General features: G+C 52.0%; 1 protein-coding gene and 1 pseudogene across 1 annotated transcript; both read left to right on the top strand.

The window, feature by feature from the left end:
* Window positions 1-6531: 6531 nt before the first annotated feature.
* LOC121159192 lies at window positions 6532-6920 on the top strand (annotated as a pseudogene).
* A 4590-nt stretch (window positions 6921-11510) lies between these two features.
* Window positions 11511-14888, top strand: LOC121159191 (HLA class I histocompatibility antigen, B alpha chain-like). Its single transcript, XM_040984173.1, has 8 exons — window positions 11511-11702; window positions 11979-12245; window positions 12462-12737; window positions 13296-13571; window positions 13659-13772; window positions 14168-14200; window positions 14349-14394; window positions 14544-14888. The coding sequence occupies exons 1-8, from the start codon at window positions 11630-11632 to the stop codon at window positions 14671-14673; spliced, it is 1215 nt and encodes a 404-aa protein (XP_040840107.1). The 5' UTR covers window positions 11511-11629; the 3' UTR covers window positions 14674-14888.
* The last annotated feature ends 792 nt before the right edge of the window (window positions 14889-15680 follow it).

Genomic DNA, 15680 nt, shown 5'->3' with positions numbered 1-15680 from the left:
CATGGCCCTGACCTGCACCCAGGCTGTGCCCCAGGCTGGGTCTGCACTGGCACACACACCACAGGAACTCAGCATCCCTCTTCCTCAGGCAGCTTCATATGGAAGCCATCATAAGGATTGCCCCTGATGCCAGCCCTGACCACCTAGAGGCCAGGAACAAGTCAGCCAGGCCCAGGATGATGGCCTAACAAGCAGATGGATGCAGGCATGCCCACAAAGATGCCACTGTCACTCTTTTCCATCAGCCTGACCCTCAGGGGCCCTGGCACCACCCTCACTTTGCCTGCACTGAGCCTGTGAGAAGAGACAGGCTCCTGTTCCCTTAACAGAGACTCCAACTTCCATCCCCAGTCCCATGTGGGACCCTCCTCGCTGTGCAGGAGGGAGCACCAGGAGACCCACCTCCAAGATAGCCTTTCCACACTTCCTCAATGCCCAATCCCCACAGAGCTCCCCCTGGGCCTCTGGAGGTAACTTCCTGTGGCAGACAACCCAAGGGCGAATGACTCCACAGGAGCACCAACAGCAAGGGACCCAGAGAGCCAGGCACTCAGCCTGTGGGAAAACAAAGCCTCCCTGTGCACATGGGACCTGCTCACCCCATCCAGAGCTGCTTGGCGCATGGTGTGAGCACCTGCTGCCTGCCACAGCACCCCCGGAACAGCTGGAACTCTGCTCCCTGACAGGAGATCCCTGGTGGAAGCCCGCGCAGAGAAAGACCCCTTCCCATCAAGCAGGGCATCCTGGGGCAGCAGGCACAGGGCCAGAGGCCGGGGAAGCCAGGGCAGTGTTTATAGATAGCAATCACTGGCCCAGCACATCAGCTCAAGTTCTTAGATGGTGTTGTTGCCATGGCCAGGGCAGAGTTGAGTGGGACAAAAAACAGGTCCCCTGCGCTTTGGGGAGTTGGGATTGGGCTCCTTCCCCCGCCCCGAAGAATCAGGACTTTGGCCAAGTGCTGGCACAGGCTCACACCCCAGTGGTGACCTTGAGCAGCTGAGTCCCTGAACCAACACAATATCACAAGTAGCACTCATGACACTGGCACAGCCAAGGCTTCCAGACCCAGCAGGAGCATTTGCAGGGAGCCATGCTAGTATCTGATCACACTAGGAAGAGGATGTATCGACCAAGTAGAGCACAGAGCTAGCCATGTTCCTGGTCAGGAATGTCCTGCTCTGGACGCCATGTGAGTCCCAGGGCTATGGGGTCCGCATGGCCAGACCATGAGCCTAGGCTGCCCATGCCTCATATGTCCTCAACCTCGACTCTGGGGAATAGGAGAGGAGAAATCTTCAAAGACCCAGGCATTTCACAGCCCTGGGTCCCCGACTCCTTCCTTCTTGGCCACAGAGAAGCTTCACACACAGAGGACCTCCCTTTGCCCCCCAAGACTCCCATCCGCCACCACCAGCAACACCAGAGAATACGACTGTCACCTAAGGGTTGCTCAACTGCACGAGAAATCAGGGGAAGGGAAAATGCAGCCAGAACTCCAAGGAAGACAGAGGTGCCATGTTTGTTGGGCAAGCACAGGAAAGACTCCCAACAGGCCTTGGGTCTGCAGGTTGAGGAGAAGGACCAAGAGGAAGAGGCAGACACTCCCCTGGGTGCTGACTCTGTCAGTCACACACATCTGCACAGTCTTCAGGGTAGCAAGTGTCCCTAAGAAGAGAGGAAAACTTCCTGGTGTCCACACCCAACTTCACAAAGACCCACACATGCCCAAGCTGCCATTCCACAGCCAAGGACAGTGCCCAAGAACCTAAAATCCTTCCTGCCCTACCCTGGTCCATGGCCCACCCCAGGGGGGACAGGAAGCTGAGGCCTGTTGGGCTCTCCCAGAAGCAGGGACTAAGAGAGAAAACAGAAAGCACATGCATGGCCTCTGCACCCAGCACACAGGGCCTGGACTCCACAAGGCCCTGCTCTGAGGGTCACCTGACAGGTATACTGGTGCGGGAGGAAGCTATCCTGGCACAGCTGAGCATCCAGGACTAGATCATCACTCACCCTCACCTCTCTGCAGGTACCTGGCTCTCGTCCCTACATCCCAGCAGGTTCTTCTGAACAAGGTGCATTTACCCAGCACCCTCCACTGAGTGATGCAGCCTCTCTCCCCCTCCTGTCCTGAGGGATGAAGCATGTGGTCCCTCATGGTCTCTGTGGGAAAGCCACCTTGTGCTAGAGGGGCCACTGCACACGCTGCATGCTAGGTTTCACTTAAATTCCAACACCCTTCATTTGCACTTCAGTTTGGCCAAGGAACAAGCCAGAACCATCGGGAAGCAATGTCAGTGTGCCCTCAATTTTTGCCTGTTCCCCATTGTGGCATAAATCCTCGAGGATTGTTACCCAATCGTGTCTGGCAAATGGGCGTGACACAAACCCCAGAGTTTGGGACACTCAAGTATGTGCATGTTACTGTCAACACTTGCTCTGGATTTGTTCTAGCTACTCCTCAGACAGGCAAACAAGTCAGGCATGCTCTAGCCCATGGCAATGCATGTTTTTCCATCGTGGGAATGCCCAAAGTTATTAAAACTGATAACAGCCCGTGCTATACCAGCAGTAAGTTTTCTGATTTTGCTGCCTCCCACCATATACAACTAATTACAGGTATCCCTTATAATCCTCAAGGAAAAGGTGCTGTAGAACGCACCCACTGCACTATTGCCGGAGTCCAGCTCCAGCTGAGTTCGGAACTCGCGAAGGGTGCGTGGATGAGGCGCAAAGAGGAAAGAAAGAGACGGACCACTAGGACTTCATGATCATAATGGACAATGTGGGAAAGCTGTCCGCTTTATTTATACAAAATCAGCCAAATTCTGGCTCAGAGTTTTTACGTCATGAACAAGTGGGTGTTTCTAAGGATAATTCTGCCATTAGTTTTACCTAGAAACAATAGAAGTTCCTGCTAACATTACCTAGAAGTTCCTGCTAGGATTCTTATCCTACAACTCAATCTTGTATCACAAAGGAAAGGAGAACTTAAAGATCAAGGAAAGAATGAAAGCCTAAATGCAGGTCCCTTGATTAGCAAAGTTTCAATGGGGACAGCCAAGACAATAGGAATGATAAAGGGCCCCATTTGCAAGACATTGACCTCCAAGCTCAGGCTGAGCAAAAGGTTAACCTCTCAGTAGCAAATGCCAGGATGGATTAGAATTCTTCCTCAGGGCGGTCCAGTGTCCATGCAAAAGAAGGTGGAGTTGCATTCAGGTGGTTGTAGAGACATCCACCGGGTGGACCCTGCCGAACAGCGGGAAATTCCTTGCGGCCCTGCCTGCAATGGAACACTCTTCACCCCCTCATGTCCCCCACATCTACTGCACGGACCCCAGCACACTATTAAGGATTATCTTATTAAAATAAAATCGGGGAGTATAGCACTCCCTGAGATCATTTGAGCACTGTATTATTTATTTAAAATTTCAAACATTGGATGCTGAAAAATGGTCAGCTGCAGATCGTCATTGGAATCTGTCTCAGGAGCAGAAGGGTTACATGATGTGGAAGGATCCCTTGACTGGTCAGTGGCAAGGCCCAGATCCCATCCTCCTATGGGGGCGAGAATTGGCTTGTGTTTTTCCAGAAAATGAAAATGGCCCAAGGTGGAATCATGAGAGGCTTGTCCGGCAAGCTCCTGCTGCTGATCTTGTGAAAGCTCGGGTACTGGCCATGGTGATGGCATTTGAGTCAGAAGATCGACGGGACAAGCAAGTATATTAGGCCTTTGTTAAGCACCCCTCCTTTTTGTCCTCTTCCTAGGAGCACCAAGGTCCCAATATTTTCCTCCTTTTCTAAGTGGCAGCTTTGTGCGGAATGCGGATGCACTTGCATGACCCCACTTGTCCCTTATTCAGGAAGGCAATTATTCCTATGGAAATTATTAGTTCAGTCACTCCTCTGGATTTGAGAACTCACTCGCTCACATGGGTGAGCCTTAGCTCCTTGAATTTTAAACCCATGACTGCTTGTGTTAACCCACCGTTTTTCTCTCTTACATACAGAAAACATCTCTGAAGTGAATTGCTCTGAGGTCAGCTGCACCCTAACAGCATGTTGGAATGGCAATGGCGATATTACTGTTGTCATGCAGCTGCCTGGAATCCTGCCTGTGCCTGTCGGGACTGACGGAGAGGCCTCTGTTGGCCTGATAAGGTGTAAAAGAGACTTTGACATAACAACGACCATCATAGGCAGTATTGCTGTGGCCTCAGCAGCCACCGCCATAGCAGCAGCGACCCTAGGACATCCTAAAGCTACTGCTGAGACCATGAACAAGCATGCGGAACTGACTGCCTGAGCCATGGAACAACAGAACTCTATTGATGAACATGTGCAGGTGGGCATGCTTATGTTGTAAGAGCAGGTTGATTTGTTGACAGAGGAACAGCAGACGCTGTGGGATGTGGTCAGAACCTCTTGTTCCCCATCATACGTCTTTATGTTTGTAACACCTGTGTGAGTGCAAAATGTTTCCCAAGCCTGGGAACTGCTGTCTGCTCATTGCTACCAAGCTAAAGATACTCATTGCCATGAAACAGGGTTAGCAGCCTCCCCAAGTATGGTTTGTGCAGCTGCAGCAGGCAACGCATTGAATGGCAGCCAGTGACAGGTAAGATGGACTGGGCACTGACCAACCTAAGACAGGGGCTCTGTCATGCTACAGAGATTCCCGATGGGGGGTAAGGCTGATGACCTGAGAGTCCACAACCTAAGACATGTGCACTCACGTCTGCTTTAAAACAAAAAGGGGGACCTGTTGTGGGCTTGAGAGTTGATTAGTGCTAGTTAAGCTGAGCAGGAACAGGAACTGGGCTTATGGCTAAAACACTTAGTCTAATTGGCCTCCTCTGTACCAAATTTCCTGGCTAAAAAAGGACTTTGGGGAAGAGTATATAAGGAGAGGTGAAGGAGCAATAGAGACTTTGAAGAGGCTTCTACCATCATTAACATCCTGTTGGTGCTTCATCCCCAGACCCTCTCCCTGTCCAAGTTACTGGCTCTGCTGCTTGGAACAGACCTGCTCATTACTTTCCTTCATTACCTAATCCCCGTCAAGTACAAGTTCGAAGGACAGGCACATGCATTGTTTGCCAAGCACTCAGAATGGGGCCTGCACAAAAGAGACTCCCAAGAGTGTCTGATTTGTGAGTGAATTCCCACAGCAAACTGACAACACACACAGGCTGTTGTTGACATTTAGGGAATTTTAGCCCATTACAAATATCAGTTGGTAACTTAACAATAGATTGAGGTTGTAAAAGTTCACTGATAAAAAAAAACAGCTCACACTCCTGGCCAAAGTGGTGTTCTTCCCTTGGACACAGCTCCCCACCCTGCCACGCTCTCTCTCCTTCAGCTGCTCTCCTCTCTGCTGCCCAGCACTGCAGGACAACTGCAGGGAAACAACAGATTCTCCTTCCTGCTGGACAGGGTGAGTTTGTCCTCTTTCCCTGACCTGTTCGTAGCATCTGCCTGGGCACATGTCTTCATCAATCCAAACAGCCTGTGTGGAACACCTAGAGATTTATCAAGCACAGAAGCTTCAGGCTGGGAGCCAACCCAGCCCCTCCCACCCCAGGGTGAGCAGCGAGGACTGCAGGAAGCAGCACCTGCCTCTGCTGCTCACTCCCAGCCACCACATCCGGGACCCAGCCCCAAACAGCAACCTCATGCAGGAGACTAACGCTGGCTGCTGCTTACTTGATTCTTTATTTGTTCCAAAGAAATCACATCCTTGTGAAATACATTTTATACAACGTCACATCCATAGCAGGGAAGGACACTGTGATTAGTAAACGATGTTGGGAGAACCAGACCCCAAAGGAGACACTGAGTGTGGAGCTGCACCCTCCCCTGAGCACCTCCATGTGAACTGAAGACATCAGTGACACATCTGCAGCTGGAACCTGGCAGAAGGATGTGGAGAGGGGCACATTCTGGCAGGGACTGGGGCACAGACTTCCAAACCCAGAGCCAATGGGGGAAATAGAGCTTAGGGGCTGCATCCACATGAGCAGCTCCTGCAGCAGAGGAATCAAGGGACGGCCTCCAGAGAGCCAAGGGACAGCCTCCCCATGGGGAAAGTGTCTGCACATCCCACATCGGGCCAGAGGCTCATGGCCAAACATCCACAGGACTCAGCAACCAGAACTTCACTAATACAAGGACAAGGGGCTGGCTTGGATGTTCCTCAGAGTAGACACACGGATGGCCAAAAGATACACAAAAACTGCTCAGGGGTGGCACTGGGACACACTGTAATGTCCTGGGGGTGGCAGGTGATGACTCAAGCTTAGTGTCTATGTCTCCCACAGGAAGACCTGAATCAAGTTCATGGCTCCTGACTTTGGCCTAGCCCTGGTCCAGCTGCTGACAGCATGAGGGGGAGTAACTAGAAAAAAGAAGATGTCTCTCCTCTCTCCGTGTGTGTGCGTGTTGTGTACTATATATGTATGTATATGTATATTATATGTATCCCTGGTTTTCCTAATGAAATTTTAAGAAAAAAATACTTGAAAGAAATGACACTAAGGGGACACCAGGACTCCAAGATGGCATCAGTCATGCCTCTGAAGGAGAAGAAACTTATGGATGTCAAACTCACAGAGCTGCCGAGCTGGATACTGAGGCATCAGTGGAGCATTTCATAAAAGGCTATGACCAGTGTTATACCAAGTACATCAACGTAAAGAGGACAAACATCGCCAGCATGAACATGGTGCTGGCAGACTACGTGCTTTTCAGCCAGTGCCTTTCACACAAGGAACTCAAGCATGAATGGCAGCACAAGTACCACTGGAGAGGCCAATGTGGAGGGCACACCCTGTGTTCCTGACCCAGGCCTTCCAGGCCCACCAGCCCTCTGTGAGGAACTCCATCGTCACTGAATCCTTTCATACTGTAACAGATCTAACACCCAATTAAAGATGATGGGAGAACAATCACGACATTGAGCTTGTTATAATCCCACTGCTGTGGCTCCACAGACCACCACTTTCAGAAACAAGGATGTCAGAACTAATTTGATACAGTTGATGTGGGGAAAGAAGCAACAGTTCCCCAGGTAAAAAATCAGACCTCAGAGATGTCCAATGACTGATCCAGATTCCACATTATAATATTTATTTCTAATATTCAAATGACAAAATAACCTACTAATCTGAGGAAGAGGAGAACAGCAATAAGCTCTAGACACATGCAGCTTGATGGATGATTATCAAAAGATGAGAGATAAGGATCAGTGTTGTGCAGTGGGTAAAGCCTCTGCTTGTGATGCTGGCATCTTATTCAGGTGCTACCTCGTGTCCCGGATCCTCTGCTTCTGATCAGCTCTATGCTAATGCTCCTGGGATGAGTGGGAGATGACCCAGGTGCTTGGCCTTCTGTACCTATATGGGAGACCTGGAAGAATTTCCTGGCTCCTTGCATCACACCCACCCTGTTCCTGCCATGCAGCTATTTGGGAAGTAAGCAAAAGATGAAACAATGTGTCTCTCCATCCCTCCTGTCCTCTTCTCTCTCTCTGTCTCTCTCTCTCTGTGTCTCTCTCTCTAACTCTGTCTTTCAAATAAACAAGTCTTAGTTAAAACGAATATCTTGTGCAGCATAATGGATAGAGCTGAAAGACACTTATGCTAAATGAAAGAAGTCAGACATGGGGTGACAGATGTTTCCTGTTCTCCCTTTTATGTGGACGCTAAACAAGCAAACAGGAGCTAGCACTGCGGGGCAGCAGGCAGAGCTCCCAGAACTCATCTCATATGGGCATCACTTCAAGTCCCGGCTGCTCCATTTCTCATCCAGCTTCCTGCTGTGTCACGGAAAGTTAATGGAAGATGCCCAAGGGCTTGGATCCCTGTCACCCACGGGGGAGAGCTGGATGAAGGCTCAGGCTCCTGATTCTGACCTGGTCAGTGTCAGCCTGTGCAGCTCTCACTCTCCCTGTGTAACTCTGCCTTTCCAATACAGAAATAAATCTTCAAAATATAAACAGAAAATAATGTAATGAAAAGGACATGAAAATCATAATTGACCATATGGATCAGTACACACTGCACACATGCATTATAATGCCACAGTGTCCAGAAACACATACAGTAATCATGTGTGTGTAGATCAGGATACATGGGACTTAACATCCCAATTCTGAGTGTGAGGCTGGCCTAGCGTGGATTCTGGTTCAGGATATTTCTCTCTCTCTGAATCTCTCTCTCTCTCTCTCTCACACACACACACTCTTGCACCAACTCTATAAAACCATCTGCCTTGGCACACACAGCCCTGAGGAAAGGACTCTTCCACCCACCAGACTCCAGAGGATGCCACAGGGGAGCCCTGCCTGCCCAGCCCAGCCTCAGATGGGGCAGCCCTGGCTCAGCTCCACTGGGACTGTCTGATCTGAGCAGAAGCCTCAGTCAACCTCCCTACTTCCTGACCTCAGAGACCAGGGCCTGGCAGGCAGGTAGCAGAAGTTTGATCCCCTCCCTTTGGGACTCCCAATCTCACCTCAGAGCCCCATTTGCCTCCTGGCTGCTCCACTTAGGACCCAGCTTCCTGCTGGTGCCTCCTGGGAAGAGGCAGAGGAAGGCTTGGAGACCTGGACCCCTGCACCCACCAGGGAGGCCTGGGCCGGGTCCTGGGCACCTGACTCCTGCCTGGCCCAGCTCCAGCTGCTGTGGCATCTGGGAGAGGAACAGCAGAAGCTGTACCAAGTAGATGAAAACACATGAATAGTTCTATGTAAAATAGTGGAATACAATAAACATTTGTTGCTTCCAGATGTTAAATTCTGGAAAATTTATTATGTGCCATAATGACTGAAACAGCTTCCAAACAGCATGAGTTATTGCAATTTAGTGACTCTAATAGAAAGATGATAAACATGTCCTTTGGCTTCCTAAAGCAATCATTACTGTTCAAAATAATCTATCTGACCTTCCATTTTCAACCTGAACTCTGTAACGTCAAAGAAAGAGCTATGACAGGCAGCCTGATCCTATAGTGGGCTCTACACACACCTCTGGACAATTGCACACAACCCTATGTCAATCAACTGCTGTTGTAGATGCCACTGGAAAGGGATTTTAAAAACGAAATGAACGTCTCTATCAGCTGGCCCTGAGACAAGGGTTATTCTGTTTTGGACTTTCCCATTCAGGTAGCCCTTCAATGAACCTGGTTCTCACAGTACACTGGTTCATGTGTTCGTCTCTCTCCCTCAGTAACAGCCATTCTGACAGAAGCAAGGGGACAACACCTTGGGGGTCTTGATTTGCATTTCCCTGACAGCTGGTGTTGTTGAGTATTTCCCATGTAGGGGTCATTTCGAGATCTTGTCAGACCTACGATGTTTTCCCCCATATCTTGATTGGCTGGTATGATTTTGTTTGGTTCGGTTGGGTTTAGCCTGGTTTTTAACAACTGCAGGCAAGGATATGAGGAAAGAGGAAATCATATACAATGAATGGATAGAGAAAATACAATATACAGCACAACAGAATACTAATCAGCTATACCAAGAGTGATGTCTTATCATTTGCATCAACATGGCTGGAACTGAAGGACATCATGCTGAGTACAATGAGCCACAAAATGAGACAAATACCGCATGTTCACCTTCATGTGGGAGCTGGAAATTTAAAAATAAACCTTGAATCTTCACACAGAGGCAGGGGAGTAAAGGGAATTGTGACCAAGATAAAGAGAGGGACTCAGCTTGAGAGCAGTCCAGTTGACACATGCCCCTCTCTCCAGCAAGCCCCTGACTCTGGAGGACCCTGGGGCAGAGAAGGTGGTGCCCTGGGACTGGGAGAAGCTCCTCCCTGCACCCTGACAGCTGTCCCACAAACAGGACTCCAGGCCTCCACCTGCACGGAGCTGGACTCTGCCCCAAGCTCCAAGGAGGCTTGTGGAGGACTCCAACACCAAGACACCAACTCAGCTCTGTGAGAGCCTGCCCAGAGAGCAAGGCCACACCAGGCCTGGAGTCTGACATGAAATGAACAAGGAAGGAGTGTGGTTCTGAGCGACCAGGTGTGGTACCTGTGATGCAGGAATGGAAAGCTAGCAATACCTGGGTCCCAGTGTGCACCTGACACCCCAGGAAGTGTCATCCTTGCTGGAGGGATTCATGAACTCTAGTGAACACTCCTCCCATGAGACAAAACCTTCTCCAATGTTTGCTGCACTATTTATTTTATGATTGTCACATGAGACAATTAGACAATTGTCACATTATACAATTATATTACAATATAATCTTGTTCAGGTCTTCGAATTAATTGAGTACCTACGTCAGCAAAGATGACTGTGTGTGCTGGAGTTGCAGCTTTGACCAACAGCCTAAGTCTCTATGCTTATGGGCCCTACATTCTAGAGGTTTCCCTAAAGTGAGATGCAGCCAGCAGAGTGGGTCATGGAAAGGTACATTTTTTGCTTTTTGTTTATTTACATGAAAGGCAGTGTCAGGGAAGGCACTGTGGCGCTGGGCAGGTTAAGCTGCCACCTGCAATCCAAGCACCCCAGATGAGAGCACCTGTGTGACTCCTGACTGCCCTGCTCGCTGCTCGCTCACCTGGAAAGCAGGGGAACATGGACCTGGTGCTTGGGTCCCTGCAACCACATGGAGGCCTAGATGGAGCTGTGCACTCCTGGCTCCAACTCAGGACATAGTGGCCCTTTGGAGAGTGAACCAGTGAGTGAGAAATCCCTTGGGGATTTTCTGCTGCCTTCCCAGTACATCAACAAGAAGGTGGGTGCAAGTAGAACAGCCTGGACTCCAAGAAGCCCAGGATGTGTGATGTTAACCTTGCAAGTGCATTTATCTCACTGCACCACAGCAAATGCTGCTGCTGGGCTGTTTTCATGAAGCAATGATCCCCCTGACTCACAATAACAAGGCAGCTGACCACAGCGGGAATAACTGTCCCTGGGTGGCAGGAGAGGGGCCCTGCTAGTGCCCCAGTTCAGGACTCAGAGGGGATGTGGGGACCACAGGGAGAAGATAAAGTGACAGAGAGAGGGCTGAAATGAGATGAGGACAGGGGCAGAGATCAGGATTCTAAGGCAGTAAGTCCAATACTTAGTGGTCTGTGTCCTGGTTTTCACATACATATCCACAGAGCTTATCCAGCATCCCAGCATTCAGCATTTAATGCATCCTGTGGGGCTGCCTGAAATCTAATGTACTGCTGGTGTGAATCGAACAATAAAACTCACACGACTTAGGCAAAAATAATCACAGAAACAGGCAAATAAAATGGGCGGGTTCTCATCAGGTCTCTCGGGATCCCTCAGCTGGCCCTGGGCCTATCCTAAGGGAGGGGACATCACACAGGCCTGGGTCAGGGCACAGGGTCAGGGCACAGTCCCTGGTACCCGCCTGGCCCTCAGGGTCTCAGTCCCAGGGCGGGTCTGGGTCAGGGAAGCAAGTGCAGGGAAGTCCCCACCTCCTCCAGGGTCACTTCCCCTCTCACAGCCTGAGTGAGCTCCTTCTGCCCAGACACGCCTGACGCAAACAAACCTCACATTGCCATTAGGCAAGCGCTTCCAGAGGAAGCCAATCCATCTCTTTTAAACTCTCAGAAACAAGCCACAGGAATCAATCTCCACAGACTGGATGAATGGCATCCCTGGGAGCATGACCCTCTTCCTGCTCGCGGGGGCCCTGGCCCTGACCAAGACCCGGGCGCGTGAGTTCGGGTCGGGAGGGAGACAGGCTCTGCGGGGCAGGAGAGCGAGGGGGGCGCGTGGAGGGGACACAGGACCTCGGGGAGCAGCCTCAATGCCGCCCCCAGTGTCGACGTCCCAATTTTAGTCCATCCCTCCCTCCCCTCACCCAGACCTTTCGCCATCCTTCCTATTCTGTCCCATGAATCCTCGGACCCTTCCTCCCCAGCCAACTTTACCACCATCGCCTCTTAATCCGGGTGGGGGTCGGCCCTGGTCTCAGCTGCTCTCTCCTCCAGGCTCGCACTCCCTGAGGTATTTCATCACCGCCGTGTCCCGGCCCGAACTCGGGGATTCCCGCTTCATCGCCGTGGGCTACGTGGACGACACGCAGTTCGGGCGCTTCGACAGCGACACCGAGAACCCGAGGGCAGAACCGAGGGCGCCGTGGATGCAGGTGGAGCAGAAGTACTGGGACAGCCACACACAACTCGCTAAGGAGCATAAACAAACTTTCCGGGCTTACCTGAACACCCTGCCCGGCTACTACAATCAGAGCGAGGCCGGTGAGTGACCCGACCCTCCCCACGTGCGCCCAGGGCGCTCCGGGTCCCCGGGACCGAGATCCCCCCACCCCGAGACTGCGCGCCCCGCGGAGACCCTCGGCGGGAGGAGCCCGCGGGATGCACCCGGGTTTCATTTTGGGTTTCAGCTGAAATCCCCGCGGTCGGTGAGGGCGGGGCGGAGCTGCGTGGCCGGGGCTGACCGCGGGCCTGGGACAGTCTCTCACACGTTCCAGCATGTCTATGGCTGCGAGGTCGGGGCAGATGGGCGCTTGCTCCGCGGATACACGCAGTTCGCCTATGATGGCGATGACTACCTCTCCCTGAATGAAGACCTGCGCACCTGGACTGCTTTTGACACAGCAGCTCAGATCACCAAGCGCAAGTGGGACCAGGCAGCTGTGGCTGCGCAGCACAAGGACCACTTGGAGGGGGACTGTGTGAAGTGGCTGAGCAGATTCCTGGAGTTGGGGAAGAAGACACTAAACCGCACAGGTGCACAAGGCTGGCAGGGGCTGCCCTCACCCATCTCCCCAAGGGCTAGGGCTGGGGCTGTGGAAGAGGGGAGGAAAGTGGGGCCCAGGCCTGTGTCCTCCTCTTCAAACCACCACAGCAGGAATGTCCTCCAGGACTTTGGGACACTGCCCTTCACTAAATGTAGAAGAGGGACCTGGATTGTGGAAGCACAGAAGAGTCTGAAAGAAACTCTGGTGCCCTGGACTCCCACTGGGTCCTGTGATCTGTGACCCCTGCCAGGCCTGTCCCCCAACCTCAAACCAATGCACTGGGAGGATTCACTCCAGGTTTTTCAGTCTCTCAGCCTACACTCAGGACAAGACCAAATCCGTATAATCCAATAAGAGACCCAGGTCCTCCTAGCCTGAACCATACCTGATTCTAATCTTTGCAAACAACAGATGATGCCATTATCTTTATCCAGGCCAGGTCTCCCCCATCCCTGTCTTCCTGTCCATTCTCTAGATGGTCACTGAGTGCAGCTTTGGTGTCACATGAAAAGCATGAAAGGCCTGAATTGTCCAAATCTCCTCTCAGACCCACCCACAGCACATGTGACTCACCACCCAGTCTCTGACCAGAAGGCCACCCTGAGGTGCTGGGCCCTGGGCTTCTACCCCAAGGACATCACACTCACCTGGCACCGAGATGGGGAGGACCTGACCCAGGACACAGACCTGATAGAGACCAGGCCTTCAGGGGATGGAACCTTCCAGAAGTGGGCAGCTGTGCTGGTGCCTTCTGGAGAGGAGCAGAGATACACATGCCACATATACCATGAGGGGCTGCCTGAGCCCCTCACCCTGAGATGGGGTAAGGAGGACGGGAAGGGGAGGGCCTGCAGCAGGGGCAGGGCTGAGACCTGGGGTCAGAGCCCCTTATTGTCCCTTCCCCTCTCAGAGCCTCCTCGGTTCACCATATCTGTGTGGAGAGTCATCGCTGGCCTGAACCTCCTGGCAGCTGTGCTCATTGGAGTTGTGGTCGCTGCTGTGATGATAAAGAGGAAGCGCTCAGGTAGGGCAGGGTGAGGGCTGGGTCTGAGTCTCCTGTCCCCCAGAAAGAAGTCCCCCCCACCCCATTCCTGGAAAGCACCATGCACACACACCTACATCCCCAGCTGGGCCCCAAGTGCTCACACTGGTTCTGGTGTGAAAGCACAAGTTAGGTGCATCATGAACACTCCACGGGGATGACTCTGCTCGCAGGGACCTGAGTTCCAACAGCTGCAGGTCAGGAGGAGGTCCCAGCTGAGGACACACCTCCAGGAGAGGTGCCTTCTGACCCTTTCCTTGGTCTGTAGTGACAGTTCTGGAATCTTCTCTGAGATGACCCAGTCCCCTCGACTTCCTCTAGGCAGGTCCTCAGCCCCTGCCTTCTCCCTGCCTCTCACTACTTGTTTTCTCTCACAGGTGGGAAAGCAGGGAGCTACATCAAGGCTGCAGGTAAGCACCTGGGTGTGTTTGGGGGTGGGGTAGTCTCCAAAACCCTTGCCATAGAGATGCCCATGGAGAAGCTGCCCTGCCCACCCTGTAGCTCCTCCCTCAGCCACACCTCCAGGGGCTCTCACCAAGTCCTAATTTGTTCTCTCAGGTGTGGCAGTGCCCAAGGATTTGACTGTTCTCTCACAGCTTGAAAGGTGAGACCTGGAGGGCCTGGAGGAGAAAGGGGGCAGACTAAGGGGACACAGAGGGGCTGGGGATTCCTTGCATTTACTGAATTTCATGTGTGCTGGGCTATTCCTGTCCCCACATGCAGTGACTAGAATTTTTCACCCTGTTTCTGTAGTGTGAGACAATTGCCTTGTTTGGGACTGAGGGATAGAACCTTGCTCACGTCTCCACTTCTGTGTCTTCAACAAGCCCTGCCCTACCTTCCTGCAAGGGCAGCTGAGTGTGTTCCTGTGGGCACAATGTGAGGTGGGAGCCTGGCCATCTCAGCCAAGCATGGGCACCTCTGTCCCTGTCTCAAGTCAGGTGCACCTGCTGCAGCTTCATTCTTCCCTGTGCAAATCTGAACAGCAAACTGTGTTTCCCAGTTCCAATTATGAGTGGTTCATGGGAAATTTTAAAGAAAATTTCAAAAATTGGACAGAAAAAATAAACAGAAGCACCAAGAACCTTCCTGAAACCATGTGTTTGTTGTCTTGTGTCGGCTGCAGGTGAGACAGGAGAGACTGGGAGATTCTTGGTGAGGACAAGCTTGTGTCCAGGCATTGTCAGTCATCAGGCTTTGTTGTGGTCACTGCTGACCCGGCTCAGCTGCCCCAGTGTCCTGCCTTCTATGACAGGACGTGCCCACCAACATCTGCCATCACAGGACTCAGCTAGGCTTGCCTTGTCTCACAGACCTGAAGTCAGTGGAGGCTGGACGAGGTAGTGACAGTCAAAGCTCACACTTGGGTTCAGCCGTGGGCTCCCGTCTTCCTGTGTTCATTCTGTTCCTTAGTGTTGTTGGCCTATTGCACCTGCTCTTCCTGTGTGTGAGCTCTGGTAGGTTTCACCTCTGTGTGTGCAGGAGGCAGTAGGGGAGGGAGGAGAGGCAGGAGGGCAGAGGACATTTGTGAGAAAGCACAGGCTGCATGGACACAAGCGGGAGAGGACTCCACTCTGTAGTGGCCACAGTTGTCCTCTTTCTCAGGCTCCACTAATGAATCCACGGCAGCTGTAAGGTACAACATGCACATCACTCAGCTCACATTTCTGTTGGCCAGACCCAGTGCTGGGCAAGGTTGTTCAGAGTTAGTGAGAGTGTTGGGGCAGCTGGCTTTTTCACCATTATGGTCAGTGTGCACTGCCCTAAGGGGGTGACCCTGAGGAAGGTTGGAAGGACACAATGAGTCACCAGCCAAGGTTTCTGGGCAGGTGCTGTGCAGGCAGTTGGTGGCCAGTGCAAATGCCCTAGACAAGAGCATTGAGAAGGGGT

This window comes from Ochotona curzoniae, unplaced genomic scaffold (assembly GCF_017591425.1).
Source record: "Ochotona curzoniae isolate NIBS_2020 unplaced genomic scaffold, NIBS_Ocur_1.0 contig_4081, whole genome shotgun sequence".
Taxonomy (NCBI): domain Eukaryota; kingdom Metazoa; phylum Chordata; class Mammalia; order Lagomorpha; family Ochotonidae; genus Ochotona; species Ochotona curzoniae.
The sequence above is the reverse complement of the archived record's forward strand: the minus strand, read 5'-3'. Positions and strand labels throughout refer to the sequence as shown.